At 43.3% G+C, this 19,653-nt stretch overlaps 1 protein-coding gene and 1 long non-coding RNA gene across 3 annotated transcripts in view; one reads left to right on the top strand and one right to left on the bottom strand.

Moving 5' to 3' along the window:
- LOC142826955 (uncharacterized) overlaps positions 1-14,235 on the top strand; it is a 39,972-nt gene extending 25,737 nt beyond the window's left edge. The window contains exons 2-3 of one of the 2 annotated variants that reach the window (XR_012901246.2): positions 640-788; positions 14,097-14,235. This is a non-coding gene — a long non-coding RNA (uncharacterized LOC142826955). Of the gene's footprint in view, positions 1-639; positions 789-958; positions 1,117-14,096 lie in introns of those variants that run through there. The other variant, XR_012901247.2, reaches the window with a different exon arrangement.
- The window catches only part of COLEC10 (collectin subfamily member 10), a 34,460-nt gene extending 17,066 nt beyond the window's left edge, over positions 1-17,394 (bottom strand). Inside the window, exon 1 of the mRNA XM_025188511.3 lies at positions 16,369-17,394. Coding sequence (XP_025044296.1) covers positions 16,369-16,516 — 148 coding nt within the window. The 5' untranslated portion in view covers positions 16,517-17,394. The remainder of the gene's footprint in view (positions 1-16,368) is intronic.
- Between the last annotated feature and the right edge of the window lie 2,259 nt (positions 17,395-19,653).

Consider the following 19,653-nt stretch of genomic DNA (forward strand, 5'->3'; position numbering starts at 1 on the left):
AATGAGACCAAGGCCCCATTGCACACAGGGTGCTGTACATACATTAGTAAGAGACAGCCTTCAAGGAAAGAGTTTACACTGTAAGGCAGAGATGGGGAACCTACAGTCCCCAGGTTGGATCCAGCCTGCAAGATTCAGGGTTCCTCCCTGCCACAGAGGAGCAAGCTACCTCTGGTGCTATAAACCCAGGGTGAGTTTCCTAGCTTTGAGGCCATTGCGATCTGGAGCACAAACGCTAGCTCCCTGCTGCAGGGGGAAGCAGTGGGGAGCTGGTGCTAAAGCCCCTGCAAGGTTCACCTCCCCCCCCCCCTCCAGCAGGCAGAACAGCAGTGCAGAGAAGCGATTGCCTGTTGGCTCCACCCACATTGCTCCCATTGGCTGGGAAGTGCAGACAGTGGGAACAGTGGGAGGTGGTGCCTGCAAGCACAGGATAGTGCAAAGCCACCTGTGTCCTTTCCCAGGAGCTGTGCCAGGTAAGCACACCAATCCCCTGCTAACCTCCTGCACTCTACCTGCCACACAGACGCCAGACCTCCAGCCTGCTCCTGCACCTATGTTCTACTCAGAACCCACACACCACCCCACTCCCCAGTAACCCCCTCCCACTCACTGAAACCCAAATTTTTGTTTCTACCCCAGAGACCAGGGGACCCCACAAAATCTATTAACTCTGGGCCACTAAAAGAGTTAATTCAGACCTGGGAGAAGACCTGATTCTCAACACACACACCACCACCCCGGGTCTGGAGTGCAAGGGGAATTCTAGTATCTCAAGCTGCATGAGTGAGGTGAGTGTCTCGTTCTTTTTTCCTGCTTCTCACTTGGGAGTCAGGCCAGTGTGTGTGGTCCCTGACTGATTTTTCTGTGAGTAAGTGTTCCCTGACCCAAAAAAGTTTCCCCACCCTTTCTAACTGGACAAGGCAGACAAATAGTAGCAAAAAAAAATCTCATTTTACAGATGGAAACCTGAGGCACCAGATGAGTTGCTCAAAGTCACATAGAAAGTCTGGGGCAGAAGTAGGCTTTGAACTCATACCTCTAGAGGCCCAGTCTTGAGCAGGAAGAAAAGAAAAGAAAAGAAAAGAAAAGAAAAGAAAAGAAAAGAAAAGAAAACAATCCTACAACAGCAACCAAAAACTTCTCTTCTGATGTGCATAGCTACACATAAAAATGGAAAAAAATATAGACTGTCTTGTTAATGATAGGAAGGTCAATAATGCAAACAGCAAATGAGCCAAATGAAAATGTGAGAATCAAGCTGGGAAGTTGGGCCCTACTCTGATCTCACATTATCTGTGTCTGAACAATACCTGATGGTGCCAAAATCAAAATGAAGTTTGCATTTTCTCTATATGAGGCAGGCTTGGTTCTGTGAATAAAGTAGTGTTGAGACTAGCTTTGACAGGATGGATGTTACGCTTTGGGACTCTGGTGACTTATGCTGGCAGCCAGACTCATTAGCTCAAAATGAGGAAAATAAAAGGTTGAGTGTCAAACTGAGATTAAAGTGAGAACATCTGCTGGAGGGAGGGACAGGAACTTCTGGGGATCAACAGCCTGGGAGGAAATATGGTTGAGGAATGTGCTAAACTATCAGTAAGAGTGGCAAGCAAGTACAGTCATGCCCATTGATTTAATTAATTATTTAGATAGCAGAATAAAAGCAACCCCCCAACTCACTCCTAAAGTGAAAAGTCTCAGGCTACGTCTACACTACAAGTTTTCTCGGCAAAATATGCAAATGAGAGGCTCATTTGCATGAGTCACAATCTCATTTGCATATTTTCTGCCGATCCATTTTTGCGCTGGGGTTTTCGTGCAAAAACAGGCAGCGTGGATGTTTCTTTTTTGCGCAAAACCCCGTTTTTCTGCAAGATCCGATCTTGCGGGAAAAGGGTTTTTTGTGCAAAAAGGTGCATAAAAACCCCAGTGCAAAAACAGATTGGCAGAAAATATGCAAATGAGATCATGACTCATGCAAATGAGTCCCTCATTTGCATATTTCCTCGTGGAAAGCAAGAGCTATTATTTTGAAATAACCAGTCCATTATTTTGAAATAATGAGCTTGGTAGTGTGGACACTCCACTTGTTATTTCAAAATAAGCCCTCGTGTATACCAGGGCTCGAAGACTAACTAATCTGTTAGTCTCCAAGGTGCCACTTGACTCCTTGTTGTTTTCACCCCTAAAGGATGATTTTGCACAAGAGCCTGTAATACAAATGCTGTGTGGAGACCTGGGTAGGGATTATATTTATTTACATAAACATTTTTTTTATTTTTAAAACCAGTTGCAACAAATGAATACAGAAACCCCATGGAGTTCAATTAGCAAATAATGGACCATTGAACAACTTTTATATTGAAGATCTTTGCAGAGATTCTCCGAAGGTGCTTCATAAAAATAATACAGGGTATGTCTACACTACCACCCTAGTTCGAACTAGGGTGGTAATGTAGGCAACTGGAGTTGCAAATGAAGCCCGGGATTTGAATTTCCCGGGCTTCATTTGCATAAAGCCGGGCGCCGCCATTTTTAAATGTCCGCTAGTGTGGACTCCGTCCCGCGCGGCTACACGCGGCACGGACTAGGTAGTTCGGACTAGGCTTCCTCGAGGAGTAACGGTAGTTCGGACTAGGAAGCCTAGTCCGAACTACCTAGTCCGTGCCGCGTGTAGCCGCGCAGCATGGAGTCTGCACTAGCGGACATTTAAAAATGGCGGCACCCGGCTTTATGCAAATGAAGCCCGGGCAATTCAAATCCCAGGCTTCATTTGCAACTCCGGTTGCCTACATTACCATCCTAGTTTGAACTAGGGTGGTAGTGTAGACATACCCATAGATACATACCTGTGAGGTAGGCCCTTTCAAAATCCAGATCAGCCTTTGGGTCCAATACTGGAGCTAGTGGGAATGTTGGCATTATTTGTATTGTGGCAGTGTCTGGAGGCCACCAATCAAGCATCATGGCCCCACTGCACTACCCACTGTGCATGCATAAGAAAAGATGGTCTGTGCTCTATAGAATCCTCATCATTGTCATTAGCTGGTACTTTTCCCCAGTCCACTCAAAGTGTGATAGAAGCCACAAAGGTTTGTTCTGTATCAGAAAAACTAATGAGCAGCATGTATTCAGAGTTCTGAGCTGTTAGTGGTTTAACAATGATAGGAGGGGGGGAGGGGAGAGCACTTGACTAAGAGTTGCCAGCAATTCATTATGTGACTTGAGGTGAGTAAGTTCAATAAACTGTGCCTTAGTTTCCTCCTCTAGAAAATGGGAAATATGATATTTGCCTTCATTTGTAAAGTGCTTTGAGATTATAACAGCTGAATGTTAATATTAATTACTTTCCATGCCATTCTCCCTGCTAATTAATTCGTAGATGAGCTATTGTGAATCAATGAAGGCTTCAATGAGGAAGTAAGGACAAACAGCTTATGAGTTGTACTCATCATTTCTTTAGAAATACATATTGCTTCAAACCCATTCATCATAAAATGTAAGATAAATGCTGCGTTATGATTCATATATTGTTTCCTCATTTGCCTATTGTATGTGGGGCTGCCACATACTGTGAATGCCATGCAGCTGTAGCTGGGTTGGTCCCAGGATATTAAAGAGACAAGGTGGGTGAAGTGATATATTTTACTGGACCAACTTCTGTTGGAGAGAGAGAAGTTTTTGAGTCACAAAGTTGTTCTTCAGATCTGGGAAAGAAACTCCCAGCATCCAGACGAAATGTGAGGTGGAACATATTATTCAGCATGTTAAGTTGGTAGTACATATTGTAAGACACTTTTTCAAGTAGAGCTGTCCATTAGCACCTCTGCAGTCAAAGGCCAAAACAAGGGGGCTAGTGGGTTGTACTAAGCCATAAATCTGGTGTACCTATTCAATCCATGATTATTAGTAGTTAGCAGAGTTATGAATTTAAGTCCTCCACTTCTTCTCACTCTGCTTCAGAGTTATGAATTTAAGTCCTCCACTTCCCCTCACTCTGCTTCAGAGTTATGAATTTAAGTCCTCCACACTTCCCCTCACTTTGCTTTTGAAAGTATTGCACAGGCTTCCTGTTCCCATGTGAAGTCTTAAGGATGCTGCTCTCTTGTGGCTTCCTATTGTATTGCAAGGACTGGGACAGATGCATTTCTTTAAACGAGCAAGTCCTTCATCATTTCTTGTGATTCCAGGCCACCTGCATATTTTTATCCACATACCTTATTTCAGCAAGTACCTTAGGGTATGTCTACACTACAAAATTAATTCGAACTAACAGCCGTTAGTTCGAATTAACTTTGATAGGCACTACACATACAAACAGCTAGTTCGAACTTAATTCGAACTAGTGGAGCGCTTAATTCGAACTAGGTAAACCTCATTCCACGAGGACTAACGCCTAGTTCGAATTAAGTAGTTCGAATTAAGGGCTGTGTAGCCACTTAATTCGAACTAGTGGGAGGCTAGCCCTCCCCAGCTTTCCCTGGTGGCCACTCTGGGCACCACCAGGGAAACTTGTCTGCCCTCCTCCCGGCCCTGGAGCCCTTAAAGGGGCATGGGCTGGCTACGGTGCCCGTGCCAGGTGCAAGCCTGCCAGCACCCAGCCAGCAGACACTGCACATGGCACAGCACGAACCAGCTACCCGCTGCCACCCAGCCCTCCGCCTCTTCCTGGGACCAGGCTGGCTGCTCCCGGGAGCTTGTCTGGGACCGCAAGAGGCGGGCGCCCGCCTGGTCTAGTGCAGACATCATGAACCTCGTCCACGACCTCCGCACTAGGCACAGGAAAGTGGCCGTTTAGGGCAGGATAGCTGCCAGCCTGGCCACCCGGGAGCAGGTTTGCATGAAAATCAAGGTGGTCCACTGAGACCCCCGACCCTGAGCCCTGAGCTTAGAATGTCCGTACTGGGTCAGACCAAAGGTCCATCTAGCCCAGTAGCCTGTCTGCCAACAGTGGCCAACACTAAGGACCCTGGAAGGGATGGACCGAAGACAATGACCAAGCCATTTGTCTCATGCCATCCATCTCCAGCCTTCCACAAACAGAGGCCAGGGACACCATTTCTACCCCCTGGCTAATACCACTCCATGGACACAACCTCCATGACTTTATCTCACTTCTCTTTAAACTCTGTTCTAGTTGTAGCCTTCACAGCCTCCTGCAGCAAGGAGTTCCACAGGTTGACTATTTGCTTTGTGAAGAACAACTTTCTGTTATTTGTTTGAAGCCTGCTACCCATTAATTTCATTTGATGTCCTCTAGTCCTTCTATTATGGGAACTAATGAAGAACTTTTCTTTATGCACCCTCTCCACACCACTCATGCTTTTATAGAACTCTATCATATCCCCCCTCAGTCTCCTCTTTTCTAAGCTGAGAAGTCCCAGTCTCTTTAGCCTCTCTTCATATGGGACCTGTTCCAAGCCCCTGATCATTTTTGTTGCCCTCCCCTCTCCCACCCTCTCTCTTCCCCTCTCCCACCTCCTTTTCCCAGTTTCCCTGAGTTTTGTTCAATAAATAGAGTTTCTATTTTTGAACACACGTGTCCTTTATTTTGTACATCAGGAAGGGGGGCTAGAGAGGGGTAAGTGGAAGGAGGTGAGGGAGGAATGGGGTACGAGCCCCCGATGGGGAGGACTGGGGTGGCTCTGTGGGCTTCTCGGGGTGGAAGCTCTCCTGAAGCCCCTTGATTGACCCCCCCTCTGGATGGCAGCCTGCGGCAAGTGCAGCTGGGCTGATGGCCGAGTGCTATGATGTGCCGAGTGTGGGCACTCAGGGCACTCCAAGCCAGGACTGCTTTGCAAGCAGGGAACCCCTGAGAACTGTCTGTCCGGGGTGGGGGTCGGGACCCTTTAAGCACAGCCCTTGGCTAGCCTGAGGCAGCAGCTCCACGCTCTAAGTCCTAACCTGATGCCCTGCCGGCACTGCTTCCGGCCAGCCTTAACCTCGGTTCAGGGTCCACTCAATGTGGACATGCTAGTTCGAATTAGCAAAATGCTAATTCAAACTAATTTTTAGGTCTAGATGCACTAATTCGAATTAGCTTAGTTCGAATTAACTAATTTGAATTAAGTTAGTTCGAATTAGTGCTGTAGTGTAGACATACCCTTACAGCTTTATGTTCACATCAGAGAGGGGCTTGAAATCACAACTCTGAATTGGGAGCAGAACATCCTACTCTTTTTCTTTGTACAGCAACGTGAGTGTACATGTTGCTTTACAGAAAAATAAGACTGAATCCTTGCCCCAAGGAGCTAGGAGTCCAGGATCTAGATTCTTAGCTGTTGTTGGTATTCATTGATGGAGGCAAAGGTGGCTGTGTGGTTGGTGCAATTTTATCCCAATTAACAGACTGTTTCCTTTATACTATGGTTGCCCAGAAGTTATTTACTTCGACCCCTAAGTGTTGGTACCTGTTCTGGGCAGGGGGCTCAGACACTGGTTGAAAGGAATGGGGGGAAGGCACACAGGCTTGGGCCCCCACCCAGGGCAAGTGTAGGGTTTGCTGTGTTCCCCATAGCTGCCAGCATGGTTCTCCCCGATTTGGCTCCAGCTGGAGAGGAGAGTGGCTCGGAGCTGCAGCTTCACTATGGTAAGAGCAGGATAGGTTGCTGTGAGGAGCTGTGATGGACCCTCCTCCTGCCCTGGGCAAGGAGCCCAAGAAGCACCTGGGAAGCTCCACAAGTCACATACACACATCCTAGGCAGGCCACCGAGGAGCCCAGCAGGAGATCTGGGAGGAGTCCCAATGGACCATCTCTCTGCCTGTGATATGGGAGGGGAAGGGCTGAGAGCAGCCACTAGCTGTGTCCCTGCCCAGCGGAGAATACATAGAGGGTGTACAATTCCACTTGGGTTCCCCACAGCCACCCATCCGGATTTCCCTGACCAGGGTCCAGAGAGGGGGCTGCTTTGGAGCCTCGGTCTGGCCCCCAGTGTAGTGCCTTGCAAATCTGTGGATAATTTTTGTTGATCGTGGATTGGATGTGGCTACACATCCATTCAGGGCTCTAGGAATGAGGTTAAAAAATTAACAGTCCTGAGAATATGGCTTAAGCACTACCAATCAATAGAGCCATTGTGCAATTTAAAGGGACATTGACAATATAGAAATAATATTTAAAAAGGAAAAAAATCATTTTATTTCATGTTCTCCTCTCTCTCTTTTCCCATTCCTAATTAGTAGATAGAAGCCCAATTATATCTATTCAAAGTTTAAAGAACTCCTAGTGAATATCCATTGACTTCAGTACAGTTACTGCTGACTAGGACTGGCTGGAAAGCAATCATTCTATTTTGCAAAAAAAATTCAAAGTTTCTGAAAGGTTTGTTTGTTTGTTGCACATCAGGATAAAAATGACACACTAGAAAATATGTTTGAGGAGGAGAGAAACCTTCTTCCTGCCCCAAAAAACCATCTCTCCCCTCCCCCCACCCACCAAAAAACACACACAAAAAAGAGAGCGAAACTTGGGCATATGGTCGCCTAGGTGGGGGAAGGCAGAGCCTTACCAAAATGCCAGACATAACCTCACCCTCACTCTGCCCCCAGAATGCCTGCTGTAGGAGTTCTGGGGGTGGAGTATTGATGCTTCTAGCACCCATTCTCCCGGTGCTCCAGTAGTTACTGGACTATAGCATGGAGGTGTCTTTTCTCTCCCTAGCTCTCTCCCCACCCTATGAATATTTATTATCTATACCAAATGGAAAAGCTCCAAGTGGAGAGATTGACTCAATGGCCCTGTGGATGAGGCACTTGCCTGAAATGTGGGAGATTCGGGCTGAAGATCTGACCCCAAATCAGGCAGTGCAGCATAGGGATGTTAACTATCACTTAACTCACTAATCAAGTAGTCAACAAGGGCTCTTACTACATTTAGGGTGCATCCTCTTTCGAAAGAGGAATCCAAATGAGGGAAATCGGAAATGCAAATGAAGTGCTGATTTAAAAATCTTGCGCTTCATTTGTATAATCTCTTCTGATTGCTTTTTCAGAAGAGATTTTTTTTAAAAAAAAATGAAGGTGAGATGGGGTTCTTTAAAAAAAACCTTTTTTCAAAAGAACCCTGCAAACCTAATTTTTTCAGGAATAAGGGTTCTTTCAAAAAACTTTTTTTTTAAAGAAACCCATCTAGACTGCTTTTTTTCTTTCGAAAAAATCTCTTCTGAAAAAGTGATTAGAAGAGATTATACAAATGAAGTGTGAGATTTGTAAATCAGCACATTTGCATTTTTGATTTCCCTCATTTGCACTACACTTTCGAAAGAGGAATGAAGTCTAGACGCACCCTTAAAGTGCAGAGCCGCAGCTTTTAAGCCTGCTTTCCCCAGCACCAGCTCCTCCCCCCCCCCCCACTTTGCTGCCTCTGATACAGAGGCAGCAGAGGGTGGGGGGAGGACTAGTCGAGTAGTTACTTGACTACTTGATTAGTCGCTTAATCCCTAGCACGGCAGGTCTCCCACATGCCAGGTAAGGGCTCTAATTAGGCTATTCTACAGTCTCTATCTCTTTGGTTCCACCTGGAGAAACCTATTTTAACAAATCAGTATGTTCCAATGAGAAATTCCTAACAGCGCCACTCCTGATCTCCGTGAGGATCCATAGGACCGATCCAAGGCTAGTATTGACTTTATTAGCGCTATGCTGAGAAACTGGGCCTCTAGGTGGGATTTTTTTCATAAATAATAGAAAAAACATTTATCCATGTACCTAATTCTTATGATGTTGGTCCACGGACTCGTGATTTACATTGGTCTGCATGGGGAGCCAAACTTTTGTTGTTACATTAAATGTAAAACTAGTATAAGTGTTAAGAGAATCCTGCCATTCATATTCTGAGTTTATAGATACCGCTTCATCCATGTAGATACTCTGTAAAAAGAATGCATGTTTACTATCTCTGGTGTACGGCAGAGAGAAAGAGACATCCCAAATTGAATTAAAATAACTTTTGAAATGAAAGGTCTTTTAGTTCAAACATGTGAGGCACTGATAGGGAACACTTATTATGGGTTAGGACAGCCTATGGGATGCGGTAAGTTCGTTTATATATTCAGCAGGAAAAGAGGACAGTGGCAGGTCTGGTTTCTAACAGAGTTTGAAATTTTCCAGAAAGAGACTTGTGTGAGCTCACTTATTAAGGCTGAGAGATGGACAGCAGTATCAAACTACAGTAAATGTTACTTTGAAGCACTGACCCATGTCAGAGAGTTTACAAGCAACATTTGTCAGAATAATTAAAGGAAAACCTTAAAAAGAAAAAACAAACATTACCACAAGGAAACTCCCTGTGTCCTTCTTCAGATTTCATGCCAGTCCAGATTCTCATCCTGGGCCCAATCCAACTCCCTTTGAACTTCCTGGAAAATCTCCCATACACTTTATGGGACTTGGACTGAGACCTATTTAGAAAGCTGACATGATGTAGGGCTAGACCTAAAGAAACACTGAGTGCCTCCAATAGAAGTCAAAACTAGCTGTAGGTACAGTGCTCTTTTGAAATATCAGGTCCTCAGTACTTATATAGTGAAGCTAGGAACGAGGTGTATAGATAGTTCGGAATGGCTTGCTAGTTCGAACTATCTAGCCCGTGCCGCGTGTAGCCGCGCGGCACGGGGTTCGAACAAGCCGGCATTTAAAAATGGCGCCAGCTGGCTTATGCAAATGAAGCCCGGGAAATTCAAATCCCAGGCTTCATTTGCAAGTGCGATATGCCTACATTACCCCGCTAGTTCGAACTAGCGGGGTAGTGTAGACATACCCTTCGTCTGAGTTGGCAAGCACTCAGGACCTGGTTCCTTGGACCCTACTAGAGGCCTGCGTCAGAGTGCAGGTCCCACTGTCATTTTGCAGTGTGGACACAGCGCAAGCCATAGGCCCAAGTCCAAAGGTCTGCTTACTGCAGCAGAGATACATTAGCACAGCTGCGCTACCCAAGTCTAGCAACTGTAAACCTAAGTTTACAGTGTAGGATGAACACTCAAGCATAAGCTTGGAAACATTAAGTGCACAAGTCTGGGTCCCAGAGACTCAGCTGTGTAGACATACCTTCAAGTTAAAAGATCTAGGTTCTATTTCTGATTTTCCCTGCATCACTATTTGATTAGGGTCAACTCTCCTGGCCAGATCCTGAGCTCATTTTTACTGGGGTAGTCCTGGAGTGCTGAATTTGACCCTTCTTGCTCCAGTTATCCTGCATGTACAATACTGATAATCTCTATGTTTGTAAAATGTTTAGAGATCCTCTAGTGAAAAGCTCTGCAGAAATGCAAAGTCTTACTGAAAACATTAAATATTGACATTAACATGTTAGTTTTCCCCCACATACCAGGTGACAAGGTGCTCTAGAAATACAATACCTAGACAGGTCTATATCAATATATTTTTCTGTACAGTAAGAGCAGTCACCAGTGTTGTTATTGGTGGTCTCTAGTACTGCTGCCCATCTCATCCTAAGTAACTTTTGCTTACACTATTCTGTTTCTGGCAAGTTTCAGTCTCTGTCAGAAACGAGGCCTGCTGCTGTCCTATGGTGTGTCTAGACTACAGGGTTTTTTCGACAAAAGTGGACTTTTGTTGACAAAACTATATCTGCGTCTACACTACCGCCCAGTTCTGTCAACATAATGTTGACAGAACTCTGCAGTTTTGTCAACGGCGGTAAACCTCATTTTACGAGGAATAACTGTCGACAGAAGGCGTTATTGCATCTACACTGTCCTTTGCGTCTACACTCTTATGTCAGCAAAGCGGCTTGCTTTGTCGACAGAACTGGCTGTAGTCTAGATGCTCTTTGTCGACAGTATCTGTCAAAGCCTCTGTCGACAAAAGCCTGTAGTCTAGACACAGCCCTAGTGAGGTGATAAGAAACATAGACATAGGGCCATGAAAGCAAGGAGAAGAAACTTGCACCCGATATACTGGAAAAGGAGAGTAAGTAGGGGGTTCAAATAGGATTTCATGTAATCAGATTGGCACAATTTAGTGGCCTAATGTTATAAGGACTAGAAGAGGGCACGGGGGAGGGGGGAAGGGCAAGATAAAGATAAAAGCTTACAACTGTCAGGAGGGGAGAGTATAAGGGTCTGACTGAGAGTGCTAACAGTCTGGACACAAAGAAAAGGTCAGGTCTTTGAGGAAGAAGTGACAGGATTTGGATGTAAGTGGCATGGGAAAAGAAGGAGTTCAAGATTACCCCTGGAACCACGATGCATTTACCAGTGACAGAAAGTGAGGGGAATGAAGAGGGTCACAAAAAAAGACCAGTTCTGTTTTGGCCAGGTTAGGTATAAGTTGATCGTTTGACATCCAGACTGAGACTGGAGAGAATGAGACCTCACAGAAATGGGAAGCAAGATTTGTGGACCCTCAGTTCAGGAAGAAGAGGAAGAGGCCAAGGATGGAAGTTTCTGACTCTTCCATGGTGAATAGGAGAGGGGAGGGGATATTGAAAGAATCCTTGGACCCAAGAGAATACAAGACTGTGAAAACTGAAAGAGGCTGAAGTTCCCTTTAAAGTGTTGGTGGTGGTGGTGAGGTGTGTGTGTGTGCGCGCGCGTGCACACTGTCTGGCAAATGTCAGTTTCTTTGTCTCCTCAGATAGGGATGTCAGGAGAGTAATAAAGTAGCCTAGTGTACACTGGCTGTAAATGTGCTTTAAGGATCCTCTCTGTATATTGTACTCTCACAACATTTTTTCTTCTGTGTACCTTTTACTGATGATGCATAAACAACCACATCAATCTGGAAACCACATTCCACTAATAACAGTATTGAGCACAAGTCCTGTTTGGAGGCTAATTGCTCTAACTAGATGAAACTTGGATTGTTTAATTCAGAGATTTGTGCAAATTTTATCCTGGATTCTTTTCATATAGGGTTGTACCCATTGGGATTTGCTTTGGGCTGAAGGCTTCCGTGAAACCAAATGAGAATCAGTAGGATTTGCATTGCTTCTGTCTGGGACAGATGCAAGGTCCCACTTTTTCCTCCAAAAGGACTAACTTTTGTTGCCTATTATGTATGTAGTTGAGGTAATCTTCCCCCTTTGGGGATCAGTCAAAGCCAGGAACTGGCCCTCGTCTTACAGTTTTTAATGCTGAATAATAATAACCTATTTTTTCAAAATGGGGTAGTAATGTTGGATGCATGAATTTTAGGGTGTACAGTTTACAGCACCTCAATCTAATTTTCAGGGGGGGTGTTTGCTCCCAAACAGAATATCAAAATCACTAATCACTTTGTTCAAATACTTACAGAAATTTTGGCTCAATGTACAGAATTCTGTAGCAAGGTAATAATCTGCTGTGATATTTTATAGAAGAGCTTGGAGATTCTATAGAGAAGTCAACAAATGAAATTCTATAGGTTTATTCAAAACAAACTCTGTAAAACCCTATTAGAATTTATCTGGGATGAAACCTTTTCAGAAAGGTGGGACCAGACTGCAGTAATATTGAGCATGAGTTCATCAAAAGGATTAAAACTGAGTTTCAGGTTAGAGAGGAACTGGAAACCAGTTGAAGTTTCCCTGCTTCTTTCTTTGTTTCAATGCATGCATGTGTGTGATGTGGCATCACAGCATGCAAAAGTCAGTCATCTGCTTTTAAAAATTATAACAGATCTATCTGCACCAGCATAGAAAAAAGGGGCTGTGAACAGAAAGGTGGAGAGAACAAATGGGAATACAAAATTAGTCAAGTCATTAAAATGTGTACTGTAGATATCATTCAAGACCACTAGAGGTCAGGCTTTAATATCTATTAAGTTACTTAAACCAAACAGGAAAAAATTTAAAAACAACAATAGACAAGTAGCATCTTAAAGACTAACAAAGCATGTAGATGGTATCATGAGCTTTCGTGGGAACAGCCCACTTCCTCAGATGACAGGAGTCTCCTGTCATCTGAAGAAGTCATGATACCTTCTACATGTTTTGTTAGTTTTTAAGATGCTACTAGTTTATTGTTGTTTTTTTAAGTTTTTCCTGTTACAGACTAACTTGGCTACCTCTCTGAAGCTTTTAATACCAAACAGTTCCAATAGATACTAATTTCTGGGGCTTTATCATAGAAATTAAGGAAGGCAAAAAAGTTACCAACATTTCGAGGAAATAATTTTAGGGTGAAAACTGGCCCTTTTTGAACAAAGATGGTTTCTATATGGTGCACACGGGAAAATGTAGGTTCTTGCTGATATTAAACATGTATTTTAAGGTAATGCCAGTGCACAGAACACCTGCAATTTAATGTGGAGCTGTAGAGTCTGAGGCACTCAGTGTACCCACCGTCCTCTTATGGTGAAGGTAGATGATGTCACAGGAGAGGCACAAAGCTTGTGAGTGGCACAGCTATGAAGTGATTGCCCATCATACCGTGTGGTCTCTCAATGGAGTAAATTACACTATGATGCCTGCCACTGGCAGAGGAAAGGGGATGGTAGAGGGGTTAAACAAGAGCAAACTGACTAAAAAGCTGGAGAGGTGCTTACTTTCTGCAAACTTGAAAAGGTGGCAGGATAAATACAGAACTTTTGAAAGAAAAATAATGGTGGTGATAAAAGCAATAGAAGCCTTCCTTTGAGATACTAAAGTTAGAACTACAGTAGGGAAGTTATATTGGTGGGTTTAGTGCTGCTAACAGCCAAAATGCCTGATGTCTGGAGTCCTCTAGCCACAGGACAGGTATAATGTGGGCAGCAGTACTGCAAACTTTCTCATGCCCCCATTGGCCAACCTGTTTCATTGCTGAGTTTGCAAGAGTGCTCCACAGGTAATGGTCAGACACTGTGCCATTCATTCAGTCCTTATATTCTCACTTGGGTAAAGCCGTCAGGCTAGGAAAAGCCAGTTGTGACTTTTCTGACAAGGGCTCGTATCCCCTGGGAACGGGAGTGAGGTCACAGATTCCTGTCATCTAGAGTGCAGAATGTGGTCGCATGGTCACTGGTCACTTGTTTGGAGATTTGAAGCAGTGACCTAGAGGTGATGAGCTCCATGTCCAACTTCAGCTGTTCAGTCCTGTGGAAATAGTAATATTCTGAGGAGCATGAAGCATCCTCTCAATGTTGTCCTTTGGTTTTTTCCCTCCCCATTGTTCAGGCCAAGAAGCAACAGAGACGGAACGTGACTATTGCTGGATTTGCTCGTTACCAGACTTGTGTTATGCCGAGTGCTCCTAGTTTCTGCTGGATGAGAGACCAAAGGAACAAGTCTGAGACCTGGATTTATTTTGTAGCCCTATTCATGATGTGGTGTCACTAAGCCATGTCTACACCACCACTTATGTTGGCAAAACTTAAAAAAACCACACCCATGAGTTCCATAAGTTTTTCTGGCATAAGTGGAAGGATGCACAGTGCTATGTCACATGATTGGTTTTTTTGAAAGAACCGTGTCTAGACTGCATTTTTTCCCCCAAAATCCTTTTTCGAAAAAGCCATTGGAATATATTATGCAAATGAAGCACACAATTTTTAAATCAGCGCTTCCTTTGCAATTTCGAAATCCTTCATTTACATTCCTCTGTCGAAAGAAGAATGTAGTCTAGATGTAGCCTTACTGAGCACAGATACATTGGTACAGCCATGCTGCTGTAAGGTCTCTAATGTAGACATAGCCAACTCAGGCATATTTTAACTGCAGAAGTTTATTGTCAGCCAAACTCTCTCTTCCAAGAGTGTAAGCTTCCATTATTCAGACACTATCTAAACAAACTTGTATCATTTCTTCTGGTTTCATTGTGTCTCCCTGAATTTACACAGCCTCAGCAAAGGTTAAACCTTGGATTTCAATCTAAAAAAACTAAATGTGATGATTAAAAATGGTACTTTACGCAATATTCATTTGAATAATGTATCATAAAAACAAATTAGTCTGCAGCAATCTTTTTGTGCTGATAAAATCTCCTTTCTGTTTAAACTATAAATCACTTGCATTTTTTCCCTCATCTGTAGCCTACGGAGAAATATAATGAATTACTAATAAGGAAGCAGAAGTCTGAGCTGCAGTAGCCATTGCCTGGAATAAATGTTTCAGAGCTGCCACTGCAAGATATATCTCTTTGTTATGGGCTAAGTTCTTGCTGATTTATATTTCTTGGCACTTCCATTGACTTCAGTTAGGTTACAGGCATTCAGTTGCATAAGCTGATGCATGGAATTTGGCCTCAGATATTTGTAAAGTGTCTTGAAGGTGAAAGAATGATATGCTAAATAGCTGATCGAGATCCCACAGGAGTGAATGGTGCAGCCTGTATTGACTTCAACAAGAGCTCCTAGATCAAGTCTGATATGTGCTACAGTGATCACCATCTATAAGTAGGCATTTATAAACAATGACCACATGATGGTATTCTCCCCCCTAAGTACAGAAACAACTACCAACTGTCTCTCGGTTAATGCTTTTAAGGGAAGTCACAGTGTTACTATTTTGTATATCAAATGCCTGGGAGAACATACATTGAACAGGAGAAGGTCTAATTTAGCTGGATCAATGTGGACAAAATAATTAGTTTATATTAGTGTTCAAGTCATATAGTTTACAGTGTACCCCCATCTACGATAGGCAGAAGTGTTGTGTGAGGTGGGCATATGGGGTCACGTGCCTCCCTCCAGATTTCTTCCTTCCATTCAGCAACAGTTTCTAGATGTTCAGACTGTGGTGCGCACCATCTTAGGGAACATTGAGGAACAATCAGGTAGTGAGTGGTGACGTAAATTTGAATATTTTGAGCTAAGCCCCCTCTGCGAGTTGCAGATTTTGGTTGCACCTCCCCTAACCCAGACACGCTATGTGGCTTGCTGAGGTAAGTCAAAGGGTGGAGATGGTGCTCTATCCTGAAGCTCTACTGTGCAGGACTCGCCCAAGATTCCCCCCTCCCGCCCCCCCACACAAGCATTCCTCCATGCTTCCCTTCATGGGTCATGCCCCACAGTTTGAAATACCTCTGATCCTCAGCTGAACAGTAGCTGCAATTTTATTTGAAAGTAGACTAAACATTGATTAGACTGAAAAGTCTTACTAAATAAAATACATTGTCCACTATTACAAAGTTTTTCCAATGTACCCCCAACAAGAACTTGTGTACCTGTAGGGGTATGCATTCACATACCCCAGTTTAAAAACACTTTATATGAAAGAGTTGGTTCCAGTAACTTTTTTTTAAATTTCCATAATTCTCACATCTCCTCACTGCAGCCCTTCTCCCCTTCCCACCAACAAATATTGTTTTGCTGGGCCCTCAATTCTTCAGATCCTTTCTCTCCAGCCCAGTGGTGATCCATATTCCACCCACAATAAAAGTTTCTTCATGGCTCAGCATTTTAACTCTGATCAGCTCTGGCATTAACTCAGGCAGTTTGGTATTCCTTACCTTTTGGTCCAGGTAAAATTGTGTGTGTCGAGCAGACATCTGTTGCAGGTCGATTGTCAACATTGAAGCCAAAAATCTGAACTTGGAAAAGAAAGAGCACTACTAAAGTTCCACATTTCCTCCACTGTTGGACTTTCCCGCTGCTCATCCTTGCAGTTCCTCAGGAAATGCCGTTCGTTGTTCCAGTCTTGAAAAATACAAGTTGATTCTAAAATAAATTCACTAAATGAGGCAGAGCAAAGACTTGGGAGTTTACATCTGAGGGAAAAACATGTAATAGAGTGGGAAAAAAGAGGTCACCGATGTGTTAGGGTTTTTTAAAATTTGGCACAGAAGATACATTGTCCAGAATATTTATTTAACAGTGACAGTTGTTTATTCCAATTTATCTCTTAGTTGTGAAATTTTATCTGCATGGGCCAGAGTAAATGTCTTGGATAGATGAAACTATCTCTGTTTTTCTTAGCTTTTGCTTTTTTATACTTATTCCTTATAAGGGGGAAACCCAAAACTCTATTCATTCAGAAGAGAAAGATTTTGATTTTCTATCCAAATGAAGTAATTAAAAGATGTTTGTACCTTAAGTAACTATAAGGAAACAGGTAAGGGTCCTATACCAACAAGAACCTGCCTTTGACAAGTTGTAAATGCCCCAAAAGCAATGGAATGATTGTAATTCTGCTTCAAGGAGCCACAGAATGAGACTTCACACCTCCTGCCTGTCATGCTGCATAGGTTGTTCCATGCAGAATAGTGAAGGGCTGAGAGGAATGGGTGAGAAATGGGTGTGAGCAGCAGGTGTGTGAAACAAGCTGATCTGTCAACCGGAATCCATAAGACATGGGTGCTCTTAGGGGCCAAAGGTTATTGTAGTGGTTGCTCTGTGTCCCTCTGTCTGTTCTGATGGACAATATCCAGAAGGACAATCCTAAGGACTGAAGCCACGGAAGAGCAATAGCAGTGCAAATATTTCCACCCTGCCTTTAGCCCATGCATCCCATTGCCAGCCAGGGGAGGTGACCTCTACAGCAGTCCAGTTTTTTTTTTTTTTTTTTTTTTGCAGCTGCACTACTAACAAGGTTTTCAGTTAGTGCTGGTTTTGATTAGTGTCACATAGTTCTCAGAGTTTTGCTTTGAGTTTGTGTGTTTGAAGCTCAAACACAGAGACAGAGGGATGTAAACCCCCCTTATGTAAATGAACTAGTAGAATACCAAACTCTTGCATGAGCCCCCAGAGGAAATCTGGCAGTCAGAAGAATTCTTCTTGGGGCCTCTGTCTACTGTGTGGTCCCTCTGTGCTTTTTCCCAGAGTAACTCTTCCTGAAAAAGGCAGGCTCTAGCTCATAATTAGATAAAAAACAAAGTAACCAATTATAATGAATCATGACAGCTAGAGGGCAAAGGCAGATGGACACGCGTTTTAATCTCTGGTGGGACTCTACTAACTTTGTCCCATTACATCCTGGATTAATTTAGATCAAGAAGTGGCGCGGGGGAGAGAAAAGGGGGAGTGCTCTTGATGGAGGTCTAATTTGTTGGAGCTGAGTAATTTATTGCTGGTTACACATATGGGTTTGTTTGTGCCCACCCTAAGCAAAGACATGTTAAAGAGGGAAAATAGCTTTTCAGATGCTTTTCTCATTGTTTAAAGATAAATTAATTGTATAGCTCTACAGACTTTTGACAGATAATATAGTAGCAAATGTACCCATATAGAAGCATGCAGTTACACAAGTTATCTACTCTTTTTATGGCTTGAGGCCTTTCATCTCAAGCATGTGCTGGGAGAAGGGGAGGAATCTTGGCCACATTGTAAAATTCCCACTGATTAAGCAAGGTCAAGATTTCACCTCAGATATCCAGTCTTGTCATGGATTGCCATGCCTTTTCAAAACACTCCCTCTCTCTTTATGATTGTGCCATGTTCTATGCTTTTACAGGAAGATGAATTCAAAGAGCATGTAATCTAAATACGACGGAGATCATGACCATAAATACACAATAGCCAAGGAGGGTGGTGAATAAGAATAAGAAATGGCATAATGAGTAGATGGCGTCACCCCAGGAATAAAGTATGTGACTTGCACTGTGAACTGTGCCTAGTGCTTTGGAAGTTGTAAATTTGTGTAATCTATCTTCTTGCTTTTTTAGAATACTTTCACTTCCATGTTGTGAGCATGAAGTCCATTTAAGCACAAAATACCCCTGGTTTAGGCATGAGAAGCTAATGTAATTGGTTCTGAGGAGGGGTTTAATAAGGCACATGGGCAATTACTGCCCAAAAAATGTAAATGGAAGAATCTGCTCAGCAGTCCTGAGAAATCTTCCAGCAATTGTTTGATATTCCTCAGCAGTAAACAGTGATAGGACAAGTGATGAAGGCAAACATTTGCTAAGAGAGTTCAGAGGTGACTGAGGTACATTGGCCATTGTGCATTTTAATTTTCATCGACTCAGGTGAAGAGAGATGTCTATAGGCAAGAAAAGAGCTAACAAACCAGTATTTGTGTTTCCTGCAGCAAGAACATTTTACCATCCCCTATCCCAATAATAGTCAAAAGAAAATAATGGAGTATTCTGAATATTTATCATCAGCTGACCATAAATCATCATTATGTCCCATGTTGCCTTTTTAGAGTCTAACGCTATCCTTTAGGATCTGAGCATTACTTTTACCTTAATATCCCTCCAATGTTAACCATCAAAGTCAATATGCTATATACAGCACCAACCACACAACCTGCTCAGGTACTAAGAGATGGTCACATGTTAATAGCATCTTGACTGATTAGCACAGTCCCGCATACTGTGACTGGCTTAAACTGTTTACAAATCCCACCTATACCACAGGTGAGCTGCAACTCAGAGTGCCAGAGTCCACTCTGAGTGGACACTTCTACACAACAACATTATTTTGAAATAACGTAATTCACGTCTACCCTGCAGGCAGTTATTTTGAAATAATGTCAAAATATTGTCAAGCTGGAGGACTTCTTACTCTGACTCCTGTAATCCTCATTGTACAAGGAGTAAGGGAAGTCGGAGGAAGAGTGCTCTATTTCAAAATAAGTGCTGTGTAGATGCCCCCAATTTCTAAATAAGTTAATTTGAAATAAGCTACATAACTGACATAGCTCAATTTGCATAGCTTATTTCGAGTTAAGCCCTGCTGATGCACCCTAATAGTTCAGCGAGCGTTCATATCTATACCTCTACTGATCGACTTCTGGGATCCATAGGGGTGCAAAGACAAAATGTTTGCCAATGGTACTTCTCCGGCCTCTA

The sequence above is a fragment of the Pelodiscus sinensis genome, chromosome 2 (genome assembly GCF_052426305.1).
Source record: "Pelodiscus sinensis isolate ZL-2025 chromosome 2, ASM5242630v1, whole genome shotgun sequence".
NCBI classification, from domain to species: domain Eukaryota; kingdom Metazoa; phylum Chordata; order Testudines; family Trionychidae; genus Pelodiscus; species Pelodiscus sinensis.